We start from the raw sequence: 24,792 nt of genomic DNA on the forward strand, positions 1-24,792 counted from the left end.
GAGATCTATGCTTGGATTTTCCCAACGTGATCAAATCAGAAATAAATTACTCGAAAGTACATCATATCATCGGCAATGCGATTCTTCAACTTGTCGGAACCTAGGAGCAGCATCCCAGACTACTCAATAGGACCAATGTAAACAATATATTCTTGAAGAAATTAACTTAAAAATGTTAATTGAGTTGAAAACTTAATTGGACAAATTAGTTATTAATGAAGTCACAGAATTTCAAGTGATAATTTAAAAGCTCTGTTCGGAATTTGAAATCTCAGAGTCATTCAGCGAGATAGAGAGATCTATGCTTGGATTTTCCCAACGTGATCAAATCAGAAATGAGGAGGTCCGTAGTAGAACCAGATTGACCAATATGACCAATAACCCAGCGGGTTGCGAAGCTGAAGTGGCAATGGGCAGGGCACATAATTCGACCGATAGACTTTGGGGTTTCAAGGTACTGGAATGGCGACCTTGCACTGGAAAGTGCAGCGTTTCAAGACTCGCCACTAGGTAGACAGATGACATCAAACTAGTGGTAGGGAGCCGCTGGATTCAGGCGGCGCAAGACCGTGGCATGTGGAAGTCCTTACAAGAGACCTACGATGATGATCATGATGATGGAATAAACGAGGCTCAGTCAAATTCTTGGACCCGACATTTAATAGCATATGAGGCTTACCTACATCAGAATAAATAAGTATGTGACATGGGCCGAAATTACAGGAATATCGATCCGAACTCATGATTATAAATAAAGCCGAGCCGCTTAAAGCCTTCGTAAATATTGATGGGCGTTCTATTCTTGGAGGTTGGAAGACAATAACTTGATGGCGGTGTTATTTTGTTCAAGCTTCATTGCAGCTTATTTATATTTATTTTATATCCAGCATTTAGTAGGTAGATGCAATATTTTTGAAAATATGCAACACATTTTACACACATAATAATTACCTATCTATACTTAGATCTATAGATTTGTGAAAAGATAATATTTTTGCTTATAACACAATTATTTACTTACGTCGAAATGAAATGAATTATTTAATTATTTAACAACTTCTTCAGGCTCAAAATGTTGAATTCTCATAATCAGCTTGCGACATACACTTATTACCACCACTTTAGCACCGATTTGGAAAGTAGATTCTAAAAAGAGCTAGCACAATATTTTCTAAATAAAAGTGTAACTAAGTCTAATAAAATAACTAAGTATATTGTTCGAAAAAAATTAGGAAGATTTTATTGAGTTTACCAGGCTATTAGAGAAACAGAAAAATAAATTCAAATTCAAATTATTTTTATTCAGTTAAACTTTTACAAGTGCTTTTGAATCGTCAAAGTAATCTACCACTGGTTCGGAATGCTGTTCCTACCGAGAAGAACCAGCAAGAAACCTGAGACACATCAGAGAATTAGAATATTTAATAACGTTGATACGGTCGCTGAAACCGCAGCATGCGGTAAGGATCCATCGAAACAAATCCCATTAAGGAAAAATAGAGTCGAGAAGAAAATAGCGTTCGGTCCCTACGAAATCGGAAATAGAAACACACTGAACGGAAGTGAAACTAATTAAGTTATCCTCGCTTCACTCGAGTTGCGGTTTATTTTTGTGCCATTCCCCGTTCCAAATAATAATACAGTCCTTGAGGAATTACTGTCAGCACTGTTGTAAGAGTAACATACACTTATGTACTGATAACAGTTTCTGAGCAAAATTTTGACGAGGGTGCATAAATTTTGAATCGTTAAAATTTCGCCTTTAGTGCTTGGATTTAAAGTTTAGTTTTGAAGGGTAATTGAGAAGATTGGAAATGTATACAGTATCCAAATATCAGCTATGTTTTGCGTGTAAACAGGCGCGAGTGAGGCGTCAAACCAGGTGCGGGCTTTTGGGAGAAATCGATGGCGCTACTTAGGGGACGTATTATTATGACAGTTGTCATTTATTTCGAGTATCGCTGAGTCTATTAACACTTATTCTGTAATTAGACAACCTGGACCTCGAAGAATATCCAAAATTATTGCATTATTGCATATCACACCGACTATGTTGACAACAGGTGCTCTCAGAAAAGAGCCCAAAACTTTATACAGTTTTCATAGTTCATAGTTCGGGCTGTCATACAGTTGCCCATTCCAAGTAAATCTTATTTAATCAATAAATATTAAAGAATCATTTTCCTTTTGTTACAGATGAGCCAAGCTCAACAGAACCAGAACATAGTACAGTCGCTCCAACACCACCAATACCACTAAGGCCTGAATACGCACATCCAGCTGGCGTAGAAGCATTAGATCCATATAATTCAGAGAAGAACAATCCTCCGCCACATCACAGAGATTATTTAGAAGAAGATTATGATCATGAGTCTCATAAAGAAGATGAACATGAGAATAGAGATGATGCAGATGAACTGCCTTCTTTATCAGGAGATCATTTACTGCAAAGTTCAACAGATGACCTTCCAATGTTCTTACTAGAACCGCAACACGCTTATGTAGTTCGTAACAAACCAGCAATGCTAAGGTGTCGTGCAGCGAACGCCTTGCAAGTTTACTTCAAATGTAATGATGTACGTTCGGTTGGAAGTACGCAATTTGAGTTTGTTGACCCTCAAAGCGGTGTGAGGATTGTTGAAGCGGAGTGTAATGTAACGAGGGATCATTTGGACGAATATTTTGGTGGAGATGGGTTCTCGTGTACTTGCCACGCGTGGAGCAGTCGAGGAGATATAAGAAGTCAACCGGCTATTGTAGAATTAGCATGTGAGTATTTTAAGAATTTATTTTTGTCATCATATACTGTAAGGTATTGCCAAGGTTTTCACCTGCACATAGTTAAATCCCATGGATATTCGACAGCGGAAGGTTTTGGGATCAATTGCCAGCAGGGGCAATTTGGGAATTTTTATCTAAACTGTCTCTGGTCTGGTCTCGTTAAAGGCTGTGGCCGTGACTGATTACTACAGTACCGGCAAAGACGTACCGCCAAGCTTTTTAGCGTTCCTGTACGATGCCGTGTAGAAACGGATAAGGAATATGCGTTTCATAAACTACCATACCCGTTCCAAGTTAGCCCGCTACTATCTTAGAGTGCATCATCATTTTACCACCAAGTTAGATCACAGTCAACGACTAACATTTTATGTAATAAAAAAAATTACGCTTGCACGCTTAAAATACGATGATTATTATTGACACCTTAATCATTCAGTACGATGACACCAAACACTTTTTTTTGGTTTATAATTAGAATTATGTTACCGATTACATCAAATTATATCATGTTTCTCCAAACATGAACAGCAATAAAACCGTCAATAAACTGTAATTAGATATCGGTGTAGCTCTAAAATTCATATTTCCGGTGCAAACGGGGCGTGCAGCAACATTTCATCAAAACTAATAATTTGAGAGTTTCCGTTCGTTATTTTGGGCTAACCTACTTTTATCGCGCGTTCCACTGCAGTCGTCTCTGAGCCATAAAGGAGCCTGCCGCATGAAATCCTCGTATATTTTGATAAAACTTCAGTATTTTTAAAGGATTTTTGAAAGAGAGCCGTACTAAAAGTCGTCTCTATTTTTATTTTTGAACGCGGTTTTATGTACTTATGTATGGCAGGCGGGGGGACGGACGCCCCGCACTTCCGCATGTCACCTGCGCTATCCCGCACCTTGCATTGCATTTAATTTCAATTGTGGAAGAACTATGCAAAGATGTTTAAGTAGTGTACAAATACTATTTTTGCAACTAAAATACTCCGTAGTTTAATTTGAAAACATTGTACGCTCTTAGAAAAACATCTAAGTATATCATTTTAACTCAGAACTCGATAAGCAAACTTATGCTGAATTTTATTTACATTTTTCATCCGAATCTGTAATCAAGTGAAAAGCCAATTGGTAGTCACAATTCCCTTCATTAATATTCATTTCAATATTGAAGAGAAAATAACTAGTTCACAACTCCAATAAAACATTTTCAATTAAGCTTACGAACTTATCTCCTAACGACGTTTATTAAATTTACAAGAAACTTGACATAATATTAAATTATTTTATTTTTATTTCATAATAATATTACATTATAGGCCTATTGCGTGCTATTACTAGGTACCAAGTACCAACCACATCTTTGCATACGGTGATTAGGCTATGGTCTATGGTTAACACATCGACCTCTTAGGTATATTATTTAAATTGATATACTGATTACTTATATTGATATTATTCTTGGTAGGTACACAGTACACACCTCACAACAACTACAAATTTTTGGAGTTATGTGCATTTTAAGAAAAGCAACGTGAGAATGCCTGAGAATTCTCCAAAGGTGTGTGAAGCCTGCTAATCCGCACTCGGCCAGTGTGGCGACTTATGGTATAAAGTATAAACCCTTCTTATTCTGAGAAGAGACCTGTGCTTAGTAGTGGGCTGGCGATGGGTTGATCATGATGATAATAATGACCACCTAGAATCTAGACTAAACTTTTGAAAAATTCATATACATAGGTAATAATATTGTGAAGACCTGATGAAGCTTTTGGTACATAAAGAACGGACTTAACAGTAGGTAAGTAAACCATTGGCGATCAGTCTGAGCTGTCAATAGTAAAATGGCAAAAAATATAACTCAAAATGTAAAAAAACCCCGACACAAAAACCTCTATAAGAAAACTAGAAAAGAGCTAATAAACTTTCAAACGGCTGAACCGATTTTCTTAGCTAAGAACACTCTCGATCAAGCCAGCTTTCAAACAAAAAACTAAATTAAAATCGGTTCATTCGTTTAGGAGCTACGATGCCACAGACAGATACACAGATACACACGTCAAACTTATAACACCCCTTTTTTTAGGTTGGGGGTTAATAAAACTAGAAATCATGTAGAACAAAGATTTGTAGTTATTATTTTAAATACGAAATCCATTAAGCCAAGCTTCAATTAAATTCAATCTAAAATGGAAATAAATCTTCCGCGCTTTATTAAATAAACGTCGAAGAAGCCATTACATAGATTTATGTCGATCATGATTTAATATACTCGTACATGGATGATATTTAACCGCTTATTTTTCTATGGATATTAATTAGTCGTAAAAAATATTTACTATTTAAACGATTTAATCGTAAACGGTTTGATATTAGATGATTCTTTTTTTATAGCATTACATTATTCAATTATATTTGTGTATTATTTATGTATTTTAATACTATACATTGATGTCTATACTTGCACCATCTGTTGAAGAGGAAGAGATTGCTAGGTAGGTACTTAGCGATAAGGAAGACAAATTGTACATGCTTATATTTTTATTTTACTTTGTATATGATTTTTCTGTATTAATTTTGTGGTGTACAATAAAACTATTTTCATTGATTCATTGAGACATTTGAGAAGTATGGACTATATTTTAACAGGGCTCTCTCCATCACTCGTTTCATACAACCGTAGTTCCAATTTCATTTGAATATTAAGCAACCAAGTCCATAAAATTTTGCAGAAATATTTTAGAAACTAATTTCTTTGTCTATGGTTTTCCAGATTTCTGTTAAAATATTCGGTTTCAAAGTTACGCGGTCTTAAAAATTTTCATACAAATGTTTGAGCCCCTGTAATTTTAAAACTACATATTTTTTGAAAAACAAACAGACACAGATATTAGTTTCTAGAGTATGTCTGCAAAATTTCATGGACTTTGGTTGCTTAATATTCAAATGAAATTGGAACTACGGTTGTATGAAACGAGTGATGGAGAGAGCCCTGTTAAAATATAGTCCATACTTCTCAAATGTCTACTTTTATAATTGTTTATAGATATATATTTTGCAGAAATATTTTTACGATAGCATATTATCACATAGTTGTCCAGTAAAAATGTTGCACTTTACAAATCAGACTAAGTACAAGCGAACATTATTTCTATCATAATTACAAGCATTTTACGAGTTAAAATAAATTATCGCGTCCTATTTTATAACTTGTATCGATAGTTAAGTGACTAGCCATTAAAATATTATTCTTGTTTGTCGTATTATTTCTGATACCAATATCAGTAAATATGAGTTTATTAACAGCAAGCAAGCAATACTTTATTTATTTAGTTACGGAGTCGGTCGGTATAAATAATTATTATTTATTTTTCATAATAATGGTAACAATGTTGAATGTATACGTTTTGAAAGATAAATAGATAAACTAAAGGGAAGATAGGTAAAATTAAACTGGTACCTGATAGAGAGAAATCTAAAATCTTCTGTTGTTACCGCTATAACAACACATAATAAAAATTTGAAATAGTGATGATGATGAAAATTAAAAAAAAACGTGCTCTTTCTTGTAAAATGGTACGGAACCCATTGTGGGCAAGTCTGACTTGCACTTGACCGGTTTTAATCAAATATCGTTCCTTACAGAGCATTTTAATTTATTAATTACGACTTATATCTATATTTGATAGGAAAACAAATTAACAAATGGTAAAAAATTATTTACTATCAACATACAGATTTAGGTATAATAATAATTGACAATTCTATACAATAAACTTAAATCTAAATTGAAACAAAAAAATACTAAATTAAATCTAAATCCTCATCGAGACCACCGCATTAACAAATTAACAGACAGAAGTTTTCGCTAACGTAGTGCGTATAATTCTAATTAGACTACCCAGTTAATCCTTTTGATTTATAGACCCGCAATAGATTTCCATATAAAGCAACCCAGGAGGCCGTGTTCCACTATATCTACACGGTTCACTTGGTGTGGATCTTATTCAGGAAATGAAACGTTGCTGGCTGGATTTATAGCGCTGTGCGAGGCCTCCGCCACCGGTGTTACTTGCCACTTATCATTTACGCCTATCAGGCTTAGCAGTTCTGAAATTATATGCTTAAAAGTTTCAAACGCAACTCAAAGAAAAGATAGATATTTTGTTTATTTTATTTCATTGATTTAATTAGAGACAGTGAAAATGAACATTTTACACCAAATTTTGTAGACCAAAGCACTAGATAAAAACTGAGACTGGCGTTTGCAATTCGCAGCCCAAATAGATAAATCGGCCTTAAAATATTAATTAGTATCGTTAAAAATAACCATAAACATTATAATATTTGGTCTTTAAACGATTGGGGGCGTAAAATTTGGGGCCAAAAATATTAGCCCAATCTAAAACGGATAGGAAAAATCAGACTATCATAACATTATTCATTCACACAATCCATCAAAAAGAATTATATCCATTAGTGCTCTAACATTTGTTACAATAAATAACATATTAATCCGACACAATAAAATAAATTGTCATTTCGGTGCCAGTACAAAATATATAGGCCTTTTATCTGTAACATGTGTGCCATTAAACTTCCAATGTACTCCGGAGATTGAGTAAAGTACGGCAGCTTGTAAATCTCCAACAAGGAGTCTTAGCTGCGACAATTTTACACGCACGATCCTGTAGGTACCATCATTAATAGCTACATGGATACCACTTGGGAGCGTATTTAAAGCTCTCGCGGAACAATTAAAACTGTCGAGATGGAAATTTAGAGACGTTTCTATTACACACGGTTGCCTCGCGCAATTAGGAGCAAGTGAGAATGTCTTAGTTGCTTCTGCTTCATGTATATTTAGACGTTTATGAGTTTCAACTGTGCGTGCTTATTCTGGCGATTCTGTCGCCAAATTCGCCACGTTTTTACTGCAACGCGTTAGAACTTTGAAGTCGTGTGCTGTTGAAACTTGATTTCAATGTACATTTAATTTGAAGTGTTTGGTATTCTGCCAAGCGTTAGAATCTCGTTCTTTTGCCTTTGGAAGTGTTTGTTGCTTTAGGAGATTGCCTTTCAGAGCTTCAAAAGAATTCAAATGAGGCATTTCACTATTTATAATTAGGAACATATGTAGAAATTTTAATACGTTTTGAAGTTCCTTTGTGCTTGATGTGTTTATCTATCTCTGAGGTTTCTTTTTGTATTGTGAACATTTGCGACTTTTTAGTATAATATTTATATTTAGGGTTCTATACCCGAAGAGTTCTAATGAGACCCTATTACTGAGTCTTCGATATCCGTCCGTCTGTCCGTCCACGGGTTGTATCTCATGAATCGTAATAAGTAGAGATTTAAAATGTGTCTATTGCCTCTATGAAAAACAAAATAGCCGCCATGTAAATTAATAAAAAGCACATAATTTTATACGGCAGTACGGAACCCTTGAGTTGCAATTGATCGGGGGGTTTTTTTAAATATCCAATGATGCTATTCTGCCCTATAACCCTTTATTTCACTTTATTGGTTTCTTTTGAGTTTAGACACGGACTCAAAATAACGAAAAGATCACAGAGAAGAATCGAAATATTTATTTTTAAATTTTTTCTATGAATGCTGTACAAATTCGTTCAAGTAGAACGTGAGAAAAATTTATACGAATTTTGTCTCAAAAGCGGCTAAGATAAAAGAATTTACGCCACCACTGCGTGGAGGCAGATGTTTGTTTTTGCGAATCGTAAGTGCTTCCAAAAAACAAAGTACACTTTGTGGTTAATAATTTATTGTGTCGAGGATTTATTTGTTTTGACTTGCGCGCTTTTAATAAAGTCCGCTTACAATTTATTACATCTGCCCTGTGCCATGTCTTTTACAACTGTGCGTAAAAGTATGTTTAAATTAATTGAGACTCTATTATCAAATATTTTGATAATAACTTTGCTTAGGATTTATGATACCTTTGTTTGCTTTTTATTTACCTCAACCTTTTATCTTTTTGGTCCATTTAGTATTAGTGATTTTATTACTAACTAGAGGATGCCCGCGGCTTCGCCCGCGTGGATTTCGGTTTTTTTTAAATCCCGTAGGAACTCTTAGATTTTTCGGGATAAAAAGTAGCCTATGTCCTTCCCCGGGTTGTATCCCGAGTCTGTACCAAATTTCATTAAAATCGGTTCTGCGGTTGAGCCCTGAAAACCTAACAGACAGACTGACAGACACACTTTCACATTTATAATATTATAAGTATGGATTTAAAAAAAAGCGTTCATTATTATCATCATCACCAACCGATAGATGTGGCGTACGTCTCGTACAGGGACTTCCACACGCCAGGGGCATGCGACGACGCCTGAATCCAGCAGTCCTCAGCGCCTCGTTTGATGTTGTCTGCCCACCTAGTGGTAGGTCTTCAAACGCTGTGCAGCCCCAATGCGAAAAATTATACACAATACTTATATCATTATCGGTAGATTCGTAAAGATTTATTTGTGAGAAGAAAGAAAAAGGATAGTCAAAACTATTCATGCAAATTCTTGTATTCTTGTTAATTGTCCGTCAAAAGCTGCCAAAGCTACCGAAGCTTACAAAACGATCGTTTAACCACAAAGCTGCGCTTAATACAAAAACTCCAGCTAGTTGAAAATGCATAGAGAACAAACAATAGACTTAGCAAATCTCTTTTAAAGCAACCACACTACAGAGGTCGACAGCTAGGCAAACATATCACACAGACGTACCAACGTGTAACAAGCACACAGTTTGGTAACGAATATGCCTGCCCAGGCAGACTATTTTTCACCCGACTACGGCAAATTCAAAAGGAAGGGTTATGACTTTAGCAGTCTATGTATGTATGTATGTAATGCCTAAACTAATGAGCCAATTTCGATGAATGAGGTGTTTTTATGGTCCGGGTGACATAGGCTATGTTTTATACAAAAAATTGACATGACAAATGTTACATCCAAAAAAGTGGGGGTCTCTAAAAATTTTGTTTAAACTATTGCAACTACAGCTTCACAATTTGTTGAGCCAGAGTAACTCTACTAGATATTTTCTCTATCTAGTAAACTCTTGTTCTGATACAAACTGAACTGTTCAGATGACTCTTGTTCTAATTTTCCGAACTGTACAGAACTCTTGTTCTAATACGAATTTCCAAATTGTACAGTTGACTCTTGTTCTAAAACGAATTTCCGAACTGTATAGTTAACTCTTGTTCTAATACAAATTTCCGAACTGTACAGTTGACTCTTGTTCTAATACGAATTTCCGAACTGTAAAGTTGACTCTTGTTCTAAAACGAATTCCCAAACTGTCCAGTTGACTCTTGTTCTAATACGAATTTCCGAACTGTCCAGTTGACTCTTGTTCTAATACGAATTTCCGAACTGTAAAGTTGACTCTTGTTCTAAAACGAATTCCCAAACTGTCCAGTTGACTCTTGTTCTAATACGAATTTCCGAACTGTCCAGTTGACTCTTGTTCTAATACGAATTTCCGAACTGTAAAGTTGACTCTTGTTCTAAAACGAATTCCCAAACTGTCCAGTTGACTCTTGTTCTAATACGAATTTCCGAACTGTCCAGTTGACTCTTGTTCTAATACGAATTTCCGAACTGTAAAGTTGACTCTTGTTCTAAAACGAATTCCCAAACTGTCCAGTTGACTCTTGTTCTAATACGAATTTCCGAACTGTCCAGTTGACTCTTGTTCTAATACGAATTTCCGAACTGTAAAGTTGACTCTTGTTCTAAAACGAATTCCCAAACTGTCCAGTTGACTCTTGTTCTAATACGAATTTCCGAACTGTCCAGTTGACTCTTGTTCTAATACGAATTTCCGAACTGTCCAGTTGACTCTTGTTCTAATACGAATTTCCGAACTGTAAAGTTGACTCTTGTTCTAAAACGAATTCCCAAACTGTCCAGTTGACTCTTGTTCTAATACGAATTTCCGAACTGTCCAGTTGACTCTTGTTCTAATACGAATTTCCGAACTGTCCAGTTGACTCTTGTTCTAATACGAATTTCCGAACTGTCCAGTTGACTCTTGTTCTAATACGAATTTCCGAACTGTCCAGTTGACTCTTGTTCTAATACGAATTTTCGAACTGCACGGAACTCTTGTACTAATACGAATTTCCGAACTGTACAGTTGACTCTTGTTCTAATACTTTCCGAACTGTACAGTTGACTCTTGTTCTAATACGAATTTCCGAACTATATGTACAGTTGACTCTTGTTCTAATATTAATTTCCGTCTGCACAGAACTCTTGTACTAATACGAATTTGCGAACTGTACAGTTGCTAAAGTGCGCTCTTACATCGGGACGCGGCCGAGTAATGGAGCGTACACTCACCAGATTTATAGCTCCGCTCCGCTTAAAGCACTCAAGAGTTGAAACGTTCATTTTGCACCAAGTGGACGTGAACTAGGGAATATTAGTTTCATTTCAAAACATTTGTTATTTATGTGACACTTCGCGAAACTTATCAAACTATTCTTGAATGCGCTTCCAAACGTACCTACTTTGTCATTCTGTTTTTGAAACTCATAATAAATTGCAATTTCTAGATTTCTTGAGTTTTTTTTTATGCGATTTCTTGCTTATTTAAGAATTCTATCTCTTCTTCATCTTTGTCGTCTTCTTTTTAAATCATTATTTTGTTTTTTATAAATAATATGAATGGAGACTTGCATTGTTAAACATTTCGTCGCTTAAATTTCTAACACCACCTTTTATTGAAAGGCCGGCAACGCATCGGCGGTACCTCTGGTGCTGCAAGTATTCATGGGCGACGGTAATCACTTAACATCAGGTGACCTACCTGCTCGTTTGCTCGCTATGCTTGTTTCTGCCAAAGAGAAACAAGTAAACGTCCAACTGTAACTCTTCAAGGAACTATAAGTAAAAGCACGGTATCCATCAGTATCCACCAAACAGTAGTAGGTAGGTACAATACAATCCAAAACTCTGGATACTAATAGCAAGTTTTATTGCCCTCTTTTGTAATTTTGACTGGCACTGGTGTTAGAACTGAAACGACGATTTTTTGCGAACTTTTTTTTAGGTATATACTCCGTAGTTCACCATTAATCTTTACTAATTCATTTTGTGAACATTTTTATATGTTTTTTATAGCTTACATCCCATCTGATCGATATAAACAAACAAAAAGTTAATTAAACCGTAAAAAATTAGCCTATTATATAAATAATATGACGGATTTCCACGAAATTGCTCCAATTTCGAAGGCGTCCGGGACCATCTGGCCAAATTTTATGAGAACATCCGGGCTTTCATGGTGCGGCAACTTCATAAGGAAATTCGTTACACAATGAAATCTTGACTACCTTATTATAGCTGTATTATTTTTAACCCACGACCCAAAAAGAGGGGTGTCATAAGTTTGACGAGTGTATCTGTGTATCTGTCTGTGGCATCGTACCTCCTAAACTAAAGAACCGATTTTAATTTAGTTTTTTTTTGTTTGAAAGGTGGCTTGATCGAAAGTGTTCTTAGCTATAACCCAAAAAAATCGGTTCAGCCGTTTGAAAGTTATCAGCTCTTTTCTAGTTACTGTAACCTTCACTTGTCGGGGGTGTTATAAATTCTTAATTAATATTTGTATTAATAGTTTTCGAGAAGTTGAATGAGATGAAATGAGGAGTTGGCGAACAAACAAACACTTCTGATCATTATCCTTCTGTAGCGTTCCGTACCCTATTACTAAGCCTTCGCTGTTCGTCCGTCTGTTCATCTGTCTGTAGTGGGCAGTATCTCAGGAACCGTAATAGGATAGAGTTAAAATTTTCACAGAGTGTGTATTTCTATTGTCGCTATAACAAATAATAAAAATTTCGAGATGGCCGTCATATATATTTAAGAACATTATTTCTTGTATGATGGTACTCGTACGGAACCTTTCGTGGCCGACTCGCACTTGACCGGTTATTTTCATTAGTTGCTCTCCTGACTAAGCGATTTTTGTGACCAACCCAATTTCCTTAGTTAATTAACTCCCGATCGCCTAGAACGCGCCAAAACAGCGGTTAATTGTTTAATGAAAAGCAATTATCGTCCGTTGGACGGAACGTGGTCTACATTATATAATCGGCGATCTTGTTAGACTTTTTTCATTAGGATTGACGTGGGAAGACTTTTGCTTGCACAATTAATAAGCGGAAGCGATTAATTTAATTTCAATTTCCTTGTTAACATTTTTTTAATGTCGGTTATCCTTATTAGTTTTATTTTATTTTATTTTATTTAATAGGAAGCCAACGGTATACAAAGAAAAGTAATTATGACGACTTATATAAACTTAGGACTATCAATGTATACTCACTTACAGGCTAACTCAACATGCTTAATCTACAACTTCTAAATAGTAAAACTTAACCTAGGACATTCTTTGCATAAAATCTATAATAATTAAATTAACTACTCAAAAAGCCAAAGTACAATAATTCTTAAAACTAACAATAAAAACTACAATTAAGACTAACAATAGTACCCTACAATTTCAAAATGAATCTTTAAACATTTTATATTAGACTTACTATGTTAATGTGATTATCATGATCAACCCGGCCAACTATTGAGCTCAGGTCTCCTCTCGGAATGAGAAGGGTGTAGGCCACAGTCAGGCTCTACGCTGGCCATGTAGGTACGTATATACCTTTGGGAACTGTATTGAGAACTCTCAGGCACATAGGTTTCTTCTACGATGGTACGGAAACCTTCGTGTGTGAGTCCGACTGATGTCCCGGCCACATTAACGGCCAACAACGCGATGTTCAACGGCGTTTCCTGTTAAGCGTAGATGTAGCCACGATCAACGTACAACGGCATTCACAATGCCGTTTGGCGTTAGAAGATTTTAACCCCAATTCAATTGGCATTAGAAGGTTAACCGTTCAAGAGTGGCCACACAATTTAACGCGTTGATTATGGCGGTGTTGGACATTGCTGTCATTAATGTAGCCGTAACATTAGTGAAACTTTATCTATTGATAATAATACTAGTAATTATAATGTTCTTAATTTAATTAGTATTAATTTTAAGTAGTATTTTGTTATTTCAATTAGCATTATTTTTACTAATAATACTAGTATTTTTATAGCTTGCACCATGTTACTAGGGAAGGCGTTACGCAATACGCGATCCATTGTACAAATAACATCAATTATTGAATTACGCGAGCTTCCAACGCTGTGAAGATATCACATGCCCCAATAAATTGATATTGACGTTTGATCTCCATATCGTGGATTATTTCGTTATTAATTTGGACACATGCGGGCTTTCGTATAATTACATTGATTGTACTGTAACTAATTCACAATCGCTGTCAATAATATTAACAGAGGACTCTCCGTCACTCATATCATACATACATTCATTTGTACCATCAGTTTTTGATTACAATACGCTTTTACGCACATACACACACACACATACACACGCGCGCGCGTTCACATACACAGATACGCACTGTAAAAGATTTGTCAAAAATAGGTTGTACGTATATTTTCTTTCCGATAACTACTTATGGGATTCCTTTGATTTTCCGAGATGGAAAGTAGCATAATATGTCACTCACCAAGTCTTTGCAACCTATGCGAAATAACCACGTTGTAGCGTGATTGAAGGACAAATCAAGAAACAAACTCTACTGGATTTACTACTTTTATTTCTGGTGATACCCAATTTACTGGTTTTAAATCCTAACATTTCTTCCCCCTAGATCTCAAGAAGCAGTTCGCGGTGTCACCATCCCCAACGTCAGTGGAAGCAGGGTCGGCTGCATCCCTCCGCTGCTCACCACCAGCCGCTGTCCCGCCCCCAAGAGTCTCCTGGCTGAAACATGGACAGCCATTGCAGCAAGATCACAATGTGCTCATATCTGCTGAAGGAAACTTGCTCATATCAAGAGCTACTTTACAGGCAAGTTAAGTTATTCATAAAAGTGACCAAACTTTCTAGCACGCTTTGAGTTTTAATAAAAAAATCGGTCAAGTGCGAGTCGGTTTTCGGATTTATTCCTTTACTTGTGCTATATAACTTACCTGCCAAATTTCATAATTCTAGGTCAACGGGAAGTACCCTATATGTTTTCTTGACAGACACGACGGACGGACGGACTGACAGACAAACAGAGAGACAGACAGACAGACAGACAACAACAATATCCTATAAGGGTTCCGTTTTTCCTTTTGAGGTACGGAATCCTAAAAAAAGTATGAATCTACTATAATTTCATGAATTGTTGCATATCATTATTATAGGCCAGTAAACTGCGAAATTCGCAGTGAACCTTTGTATTGAATACCGGATACTGATTAAAAAATATTTTTGCACTAGTTTTACGGGACCTTCCCTAGAATTACCTACTAAAAGATAGGCAGTGATAAAAGTTGCTAAGATACAGTCATTAGACATCATTCATCAATAATGGCTTCTACTTTCCTCTCGTCCTAATTGACACCCTCCTACTATGTATACCACCCCTTATAACTCTCGCATTCCCGGGGTTTCTTACTGTCGAAGTTAACGGTATTGTTCTAATTAAATTTAATTAGAGTTCGGAAGACGCTTAAATCGATATTGTGATTGTCTTTGACGAAAAATCTTTCGTCAATTTGACCCTGTTTGTAAATATGACTAATTAGAATAATGATCTCAATGATACCTTCATCCGCGAGGATTCATGAATTCCTCAAAATCTCGTGGGAACTCTCTGATTTTCTGAGATAAAAAGTAGTCTATGTTCATCTCCGTTATTCAATCTATCTCTGTACCAAATTTCGTCAAAATCGATGGGCCGTAAAAGGTAGCATACTTACAGACACACTTTTGCGTTTATAATATTAGTATAAAGTAGGTATTTATATTTTCTGGTTCAAAAATTGTTGAGTGTTATTAAACCAGTAATTAAGTATTAGGTATTTTATTTAGGTACTTTAAACTTCATATTAACTCTCTCTAGTGATTTGATTTTTTGCATCGCAGTAACCACAAAACGCTATTAAAAATGTACACGTAGGTACATATTATTATTTAGAAGAGCTTCTCAGTTCGCGTATGTCTTTACAAATTGAAGATTTATCATCAAAGGTGCAGGAAACAGCTACATTTTCATATCATCATGTGTTTCGAACATTCGCTGAGTGGGCTCTACACTCGCGGCGCGAACGGCCGTGAAAGCCCGCGACAACTGCGAATCACGAGTGTAGATGATGTTCACGCCTTCGCGCCTTTCCCCGATCAGTGTCGGTTTTTGGTCCGCGACAAAGGTCCATAGTCACGAACAAGACTGTGAAGATTTGCGAGTGTGGAGGGACACAGTTCACGCGTAGATCGCGGTATACATTGACGGCGTGAAATAACGGCGCGACTTCACGTGCGAGTGTAGAGCCGGCTTTATAACTTTCATGCGGCATTTTACCCGATACCGCATCGACTTTTGAAAATACATGACAGCATTGCGCATTTACTTTACACGACTTTCTGGAAATTAATATATTTACATTTTATTGAATTGCAAAACAACTTACGACCGCGCATATTGAAACTGCTTTTCCGCTAAATACGAATACCATTTGCATAAATTGCATTCAAATCACACCCATTCAAGAGATCGGGTATTTTCACGTTTACTGTTGTAACCAATGTTTCCTGTTCTCGACTCAATAGACTACAAGTCTCTATGTCCATAACATTTAACTCAATGAAATTCCAAATTATTGTAATACTAGACCGCCCGCGACTTCGTCCGCGTGGATGTAGGTTTTGGAAGATCCCGTGGGAACTGTTTGGTTTTCCGGGATAAAAAGTCAATAACATGGTCAATTTCATACAAATCGGTTGAGCAGATGGGTCTTTAGGAATCCCGTGGGAAGTCTTTGATTTTCCGGGATAAAAAGTAGCCTATGTCCGTCCCCGGGATATAAGCTAACTCTGTACCAAATTTCATCAGAATCGGTTAAACTGTTGGGCCGTGAAAAGGTAGCAGACAGACAGACAAACAGGCACACTTTCGAATTTATAATATTACTAGAGGATGCCCGCGACTTCGTCCGCGTGGATTTAGGTTTTTAAAGATCTCGTGGGAACTGTTTGATTTTCCGGGATAAAAATTTGCCTATATCAATAACATGGACGCAAGCTGGTACCGAGGTAGGTAACAAATTTCATACAAATCGATCAAGCGGATGAGTATTTAGGAATCCCGCAGATACTGTTTGTTTTTCCGGGATAAAAAGTAGCCTATGTCCTTCCCCAGAATGTATCCTAAGTCTGTACAAAATTTCATTAAAATCAGTTCAGTGATTGAGCCGTGAAAGCGTAGCAGACAGACAGACAGACAGACACACTTTCGCATTTATAATATTAGTATGGAAGTATGGATAGTATCTGTAATTCTATTTTTCGTTTTAGCTTTACTCTTAGAAAAGGTTATTCATTTTCCGTAAGTAGGTACCGATGTATTTCTATTACTTTCTCAACAAAAGTCTATCTTTTTGATTTTATTATCTGAAAGTTATTGTTAATGTGGTTGTTAAAATATTTTTTCCATAAAGAAAGAGGTTTTTTTTTTGTTAGCTCTAAACTTGTTTTCAACAAAATTATTTTTTTTGGTTACAAGTTTGAATGAGGGTCTTTTTTATATATATTTAGCTTTATTAATAACAGGTATACTTTCCTGTTTTTTGAAGAGGAAGTTATTAATTTTATTTGCTACAAAATTAATAGTTCTTTCCTAAATGGCTTTCTCTATCAATTAACTTAATAGTTTATTCATAATCGTCTTTAATTAAAATTTCTCTATGAGTTTTTAATTAATTGTCAGCCATAGACTATAGATAAAACTGTTGATAGCTTTATGCCTTAATACGTTGTGATTTCTTGATAAATCCTCATTTGCATTTTTGATTCGTTAATATCTACGAGTATTTTATGATAAACTTCTTATACTTAATAGTTATTCATATACAGAATGATGTTAATCTTCATTTTTTGTTTCGTCCGCTGTTTAATTGAGTCGTTAGTTAAAAGCAGCTTAAAACTGTAGTTGATTAAACCACAAAGGCTAACAAAACTTAATATTTCGAAATATAACCTGTGCTTACCTGTGCCTTTAATAACTCTGATATATTATATTTTAACTACAAATAAGATACAATAATGTGTTGAAGTCTCCCAAAAAAATACGCGAATTGAAGAAATGACGTAACTAGATCGATAATAGCTAAGGGAATTTTAAAAACATGTTTTTGGGAATATTTTTCTGTAATAAATTTATTTAACTAACTTTTATAACACTAACACACTATTTTTCTATTAGTTCAAAGATGAGTTTAATTTTTTTCTGTAGTTTTATGTGAATAATAATATCAAAGATAACTTAACAGTTTTTCAAATTAAATTAAGAAAAAATGTATATCGCGCTCCAACTTAGACCTCATCATTGCTTTCTTTAAAAAGCATGATTGTCGTCAAGCGCAAGCTATCCTGCAATTTTTTTTATTTAAGAACAAGGCAAATCACAGGGTCCCAATAAGATTATCTCTACATTAAAAAGTGTACAAATAATTTGACACAAGCTTATCATTAAAGTAAAAGATGAAAGAGCTGAAAATCCTAATTTAATCCCACTTGTACATTTGGTTACTCACGAGATGATGAGTCAGTCATTCTGACACACGTGTCTCTATCCTTTTTGCTCATTTCAACTTAGTTTGCATCTCTTATACCGGCTTCCCACGGTGCGTCATTCTGCGAATTATCACGCGTGGTCGGACGACCACGGGCACCCGTGGACCACGCACAAGGTTCTTCAAACTATGTGTATCAGTCTGTGTGGGTCTTGAGATTCGATGCCATTTAAAATTTACCAACTCTAAGGTGTCTGCGCAACAAGAGACGATATTCTTCCCATAGTGCATCGGTGCGGGTTGGTCCGCGTCCATCCGCAATATCACGCACCGTGGGAAGCACAGATTATTTCTAAATTATTTATTATGTCAATCATATCCTGGGTTTTTGAATACGTTTTTTGCGTTTGTGAAGAATAATGTTTTGCATTAATCAAAAATATGATTCACATAGCTACATGATCCTCTTTGAAAATTATTGTGTTGCTTTGCATATTTTTAACCTCCGACCCAAAAAAGGGGTGTTATAAGTTTGACGTGTGTATCTGTCTGTGGCATCGTAGCTCCTAAACTAATGAACCGATTTTAATTTAGTTTTTTTTTTTGCTTGAAAGGTGGCTTGATCGAGAGTGTTCTTAGCTATAATCGAAGAAAATCGGTCCAGCCGGTTGAAAGTTATCAATTCTTTTCTAGTTTTCTTATAGAGGTTTTTGTGTCGGGGGTTTTTTAAATTTTGAGTTATTGATATTTTATTTTTGGACTATTTTGTGTATAGCAAGGTATAAAGTCACAGTGATCTACAAAGGATAGTTTTAGCTAATTACTTGAATTTAGTAAAAACAACAAATTGCACTGAACTAAAAAGATACTTTGAGCATGGTCACACCATGCTCTTACGTCGCCTAAATCTAGCTGCTCTAAATACAATGTTATAATAATCAGCTTTTAATCTGTAGGTACGCAACATTGTTGAACAAAATTTATATTGAAAATGTAAATGGTTAACTAGCCTTTGGTCAGCTTTAGTTATTTAGTCCTTACAATTTGTTCCTGTCTCCATAAACAAGCAGAAAAGCCTTTACTTTAATTAAACTGCACTGATCTTGTCAGTTTAAGTATGCAGTGAATGTAACTAAATGGTCACAATTAAACATCGGGCTCTTTCTTCACTTGAGATAGAAACCTGATAAGAGGAACCCCTTCATTTATCTGAGTTGGTGTCGGAGTGCAGACAATCGCAGCATCTTGTCGCGAATGTTTATTTATCAGGACTGCGACTAATTAGTCGCCCGGGACGGACGTTTATTAATGGCGACACAAGTCGCTGTCGCCGGTCGCGATCGCCTTTTTGTCACGTTCTGGTGCGCTCCTTCAAAGCGCATGGACGGCACTTGATAAAACACTGAGAGCTGGAATAATTTAATTCCACATTTCACTGGAAAGGGACATTTGTCTTTATAATTAATTCAATTTTGTAAACCTTGTCGGTTTTAATAAAGTGCAATGCTCATGAATTTTTATCATGACGCTCATGTTGCAGTAATTAACCCCGACCTAAAAAGAGGGGTGTTATAAGTTTGACGTGTGTATCTGTGTATCTGTCTGTGGCATCGTAGCTCCTAAACTAATGAACTGATTTTAATTTAGTTTTTTTTTTGGTTTGAAAGGTGGCTTGTTCGAGAGTGTTCTTAGCTATATTCCAAGAAAATCGGTTCAGTCATTTGAAAGTTATCAGCTCTTTTCTAGTTACAATAACCTTCGCTTGTCGGGGGTGTTATAAATTTTTAATTTACACTTGTTTCCTAGTAACTTGTTTTCAGTTATTGTCAGTTTCTTTTAAGTCTACAATAATTTTCCTGTTAATAATAAAATCCAAAAAAATTGTTTGCTGGTTTTCTCGCGACTTGTTTAATTGCTTAAGACACAATTATGTAAATTATTAAAAAAAAATTACGACAAAACTTTTGAGTCTTTGTTTCATAAGTTAAATGGATTTTATTTTCTCCAGCGTTAGTTATTTCTTTAAAAATCGATATGGTTGCGTTCTTTTGCGTGAATGTAGAATTAAGTTAATAGTAATAACTCAAAATTTATCAAACCCCCCACACAAAAACTTCTATAAGAATACTATAAAAGAGCTGATAACTTTCAAACGGCTGAACCGATTTTCTTCCATTATAGCCAAGAACACTCGTCATCAAGCCACCTTTCAAACAATAAAACAAAATTAAAATCGATTCATTGCTTTAGGAGCTACGATGCCACAGACAGACACAGATACACACGTCAAACTTATAACACCCCTCTTTTTGGGTCGAGGGGTTAAAAACAATGTAATAAGTAAGAGTATTTTTTTTAATGCAAGAACCAAAAGTTTTTGCTTTAATAAAACAGTGGGTCACGATGCATCCACGATGCTTTTTGCCTGTACAGAATACATAAGCTGTAAACATTCAGTATTATTTCGATTACAGCTGTACTTGCGTACCACGTTCATAATTACAATCACGGTCCAGTGTCCACCGTAATCAACTCTAGCCGGGACCGTGACGACAAAATTGCAAATAACTCACACCATCTCCGGTTTCCTACACAGAACACTCACTAATTAGCCTTTGCGGCGAGGCATGGATTAATTGCAACCAGTGTTACCCCTCCCGTAACATTATCTCTGTAGGTGTTGGAGCCATTTTCTTAATTAAATGTAATGTTTATAGTCATGCGTTTACATCGTTCAGAGGTATCTTCATCTAATGTTACTCTAGAGTCTCTTTCAATGTAAACAGGTTGGAGAATGCTTTTGCTCCTTGCGAAATTCTGTTTTCTAAGGTAAATATACTAGTTTTTAGATCTTTTTACCGTATTTAAAGTAACTCGATCTCAAAACAAGTATGTAGGTAGATATTTGTACTTTAATTCCGACAGCATTTTTAAGATGTTATTAAAGTATTTCAGTAGACTGCTTAATCAATTTAAGATTTTAGACTGATGTTATTTGGTTTTGTATTTTTTTTTTGTTATTTTGCCTTCGCTCAGTTTTAACTCCTTTTATGAACTGTTAACTTTTTTCGTCCTTTCATCTAATAACGGTTTCCGTGTACTTAGTATGAGATTTTATTTCTAATCAACTCTGATATACAATTCGATCGACGATGAACTTTAGCTAACTGCCTTGTTTCAAAAGTCAAGTCCGTCTATGCATCTACAAAAAGCGCTGTAAGCGGAAATCTTACTAAGTTAGATTCAGTGGTACTTAGGCCTCATTCGCACGAGAACTTTTTTAACGTCCGTTAAAAAAGCGTTCAAATAGAACAAATGCATTCCCATTTCCCAAGTATCTGTTCACACGTCAACGCTTTTTTAACGCACACTTTGTATTTTCAGCGTAACGCCGGGTTTTAATTGCGAATTAAGGCTAACTGAATTTTTGTCTTTAAACTAAGAAGTATTAGGTTCATTTTATTCTGACATTATTGTGTTCCGATACTTGAATTCCATCTCAGTTGATAAGATAATATCTTCAATCTTCATATACTAAGCACAATGTTCTTGTAACCGTTTTTCATAAATTAAAATGTGCCTATACTCTATAGGTATACGGCCATTCACTTGTTTTGACGCCAAAGTTACGTTAATTAAAATTAATTGTTTCTTTCAACAGGACATGGCGAATTACAGTTGCGTGGCTGAAAACATAGCGGGCAAGAGAGTTTCAGAATCTGCTACACTGACCGTTTATGGTGAGCCTTTTATTTATAACCTAGTCCTAGTCCTAACTCAACCTTAGTCCTTTACTTTCTAGACCAAAACGCCTATTATGGTGTTGGTAGTGTGATTCTGGTCATGGAAGTTACTATGAGTGGTTTCAGATTAGCGTTTTTTTGAGCGCATACCCTCGTTTTTGTACGCGCCTTTACGAACGCCTTTTTATTTTAATTTACATCAACAACTTCCATACAAGTAAGATTATAAAATATACAAATTCACCGCATATGGTTACTTATGAGAGGAAATGTCCTAACATGCACTAACTAAAATTTAGTCACAATATGTGCATTTTGTACGAGCGTAGATGCGCTTATAAGACGTTTATTCATTGGAATATTGATACTGGTCCGAGCTAACACATCGGAAGTTGCGCGTGAACATTGCACGAGCGTGCGATTTTGAAGCGTGAAACTTAGCGCGCGTGTAAGCGTGTAAGTATGCCAAAGCGCGCAGAAAAACGGTAGTCTGAAACACCCTGAGATTTTACTATGCGTCGCATATTCAAAGTATGTATCCGCCCTTATATTCTAAACTCGTATTCGACCAGCGAACAATTACCTATAATAGTATTACACATGGAGCTATTGCCATCTTGTTCCACACAGAACATTATGAAAAAGATAGCACCAACAATAAGTCTAACAATAAGCTAATTTGTTTACTTTAAAAATTTTGTGTACAAAGGAATTAACACCACTATTTCACAATGCTTTAGTAATTAATTTTAAGACTTCATGTTCAAATGTAATTACGTGCGAGTGTTTAAATTATGGTTAGGAAAGTAGGTCATGTTAGCACCATGCATCTAAAGTTAACGCTGTAATGTAACTGTGTTTTACGAATAATAGGCGTATAAATTAAGTGGGTAGGTACCACCAGTAAAAGTGGTATATGTAAAAAAAAAATTTTGACGGTTTTAAAAACCCTTGGGAACTCAAAAGCGGTTCAGTAGGTCTCGAGATTACTTCCTAAAAACAAACTTACAAACTTTAACTCTTTATAATTATATTAGTATAGATATACCTACTGGGAAAATTATTCACGTTTAAGTAACAAATCCTCTTTAAGGTAATGTTAAAGGAATTTAATAAATCCTTCACCGGTTTTCCACTTGTAAGAAATAACTAATTCCTACGCCAGGCTACATGTACCAAAGCATATCATGCTAAATGATCACCATGTAACTGGCTGCATAGTGTGAGAGCCGGTCGCTGCTTTGATGAGCTGAATATCGAATAATGTGAATATGTACCTATAGTGAAAAAAACCTGCCAAGTGCGAGTCAGACTCGCGCACCAAGAGTTGAAATGAAATTAATGAAATGAAATATGAAACACAAAAAATAAGATTCCGACGAATTGAAAACCTCCTCCTTTTTTGAAGTCGGTTAAAAATAAACATTATTCAACTAAATAGTAAGTAGTACAATTTGGCGGCCTTATCGCTTTGAAGTGATCTCTACCAGGCAACGTTACAGAGGATATATATGACTAGTGGGAAAGGTTTCCGTACTACAGTCGTATTTTTTCGATACTTTTCACGATAAATCGAAAACTATTATGCATAAAAATAAATAAAAATCTGTTTTAGAATGAACATATTATAATATATTATGATGATTGATATGATACCCCACTTAGTATAGTGATGCTACTGTGAAATTTGAAAATACTAGTTATTTATTCATGAGCTGCATATTTTTTTGTGATGTAACCACAAATTCATGGTTTTCGGATTTTTCCCCTTATGTGTGGTATATTACCTATCTACCTGGTAAGTTTCATGATTCTAGGTCAACGGGAAGTACTCTATAGGTTTCTTGACAGACACGACAGACAGACAGGCAGAGTTTTATATTATTGTGATTTTTTACTTCGAGACACCATTAAGCTATAAACTTCATCCTTGCATCGGTTATGGTAAAACCAACTCTTCTGGTGCCAAGTATCGCTTGATATCCAGAACTTACCCACCTCCTAGAGTATTGGCGGCCTAGGTAACAAGGCGTCTAACACGTTTTATTATTTCATGTTCAATTTATCCGACAACCGACAATTCTCAATCCTCTTTAACGCTCATTTCACCCTCCCTTGTCTGTAATAACTATACTTTAGCGAGATCAAAGGGCACGCACCGATGGCTTGCAATTATTGCAAGCGCAAGCGCACGGGAGAGTCATTAGAGATGCTTCGCCCACGCCATCTTGAAAATATGGCGCCTGACTAACTGATTGTAATCAGTACCTCTGGTATGGCACGTCCAAAAACTCGAGGCTTAGTATATTTTATCTGTATTATTTATTATTAAATTATTTTAAAACTACAATGTTTGCGTAAATCTCGGGTTTTTAAAAACTCCTTGGGAACTCTTTGGTTTCCCGGGATAAAAAACTTTCTTCGGCCTACAAGCTATCTCTGTGCCAAATTTTGCTAAAATTGGTTAAACGGATGGGTCGTGAAAAGCTAACAGACAGACAGACTAATTATGCATTTATAATATTAGTATGGATAATGATTTTAAGTCAGATGAAATTTTATTATTATTAAACAGATTTTATTGAATAAAATATTATTTTCCACAA

The 24,792-nt window shown here is 35.6% G+C and overlaps 1 protein-coding gene across 2 annotated transcripts in view; it reads left to right on the plus strand.

The window, feature by feature from the left end:
- LOC123867262 (netrin receptor UNC5B-like) overlaps positions 1-24,792 on the plus strand; it is a 95,795-nt gene that overhangs the window by 26,427 nt on the left and 44,576 nt on the right. For both annotated transcript variants that reach the window (XM_045909241.1, XM_045909242.1), the window contains exons 3-5: positions 2,197-2,769; positions 14,534-14,733; positions 22,105-22,183. In XM_045909241.1, coding sequence (XP_045765197.1) covers positions 2,197-2,769; positions 14,534-14,733; positions 22,105-22,183 — 852 coding nt within the window. The remainder of the gene's footprint in view (positions 1-2,196; positions 2,770-14,533; positions 14,734-22,104; positions 22,184-24,792) is intronic.

The sequence above is a fragment of the Maniola jurtina genome, chromosome 7, assembly GCF_905333055.1.
Source record: "Maniola jurtina chromosome 7, ilManJurt1.1, whole genome shotgun sequence".
Taxonomy (NCBI): domain Eukaryota; kingdom Metazoa; phylum Arthropoda; class Insecta; order Lepidoptera; family Nymphalidae; genus Maniola; species Maniola jurtina.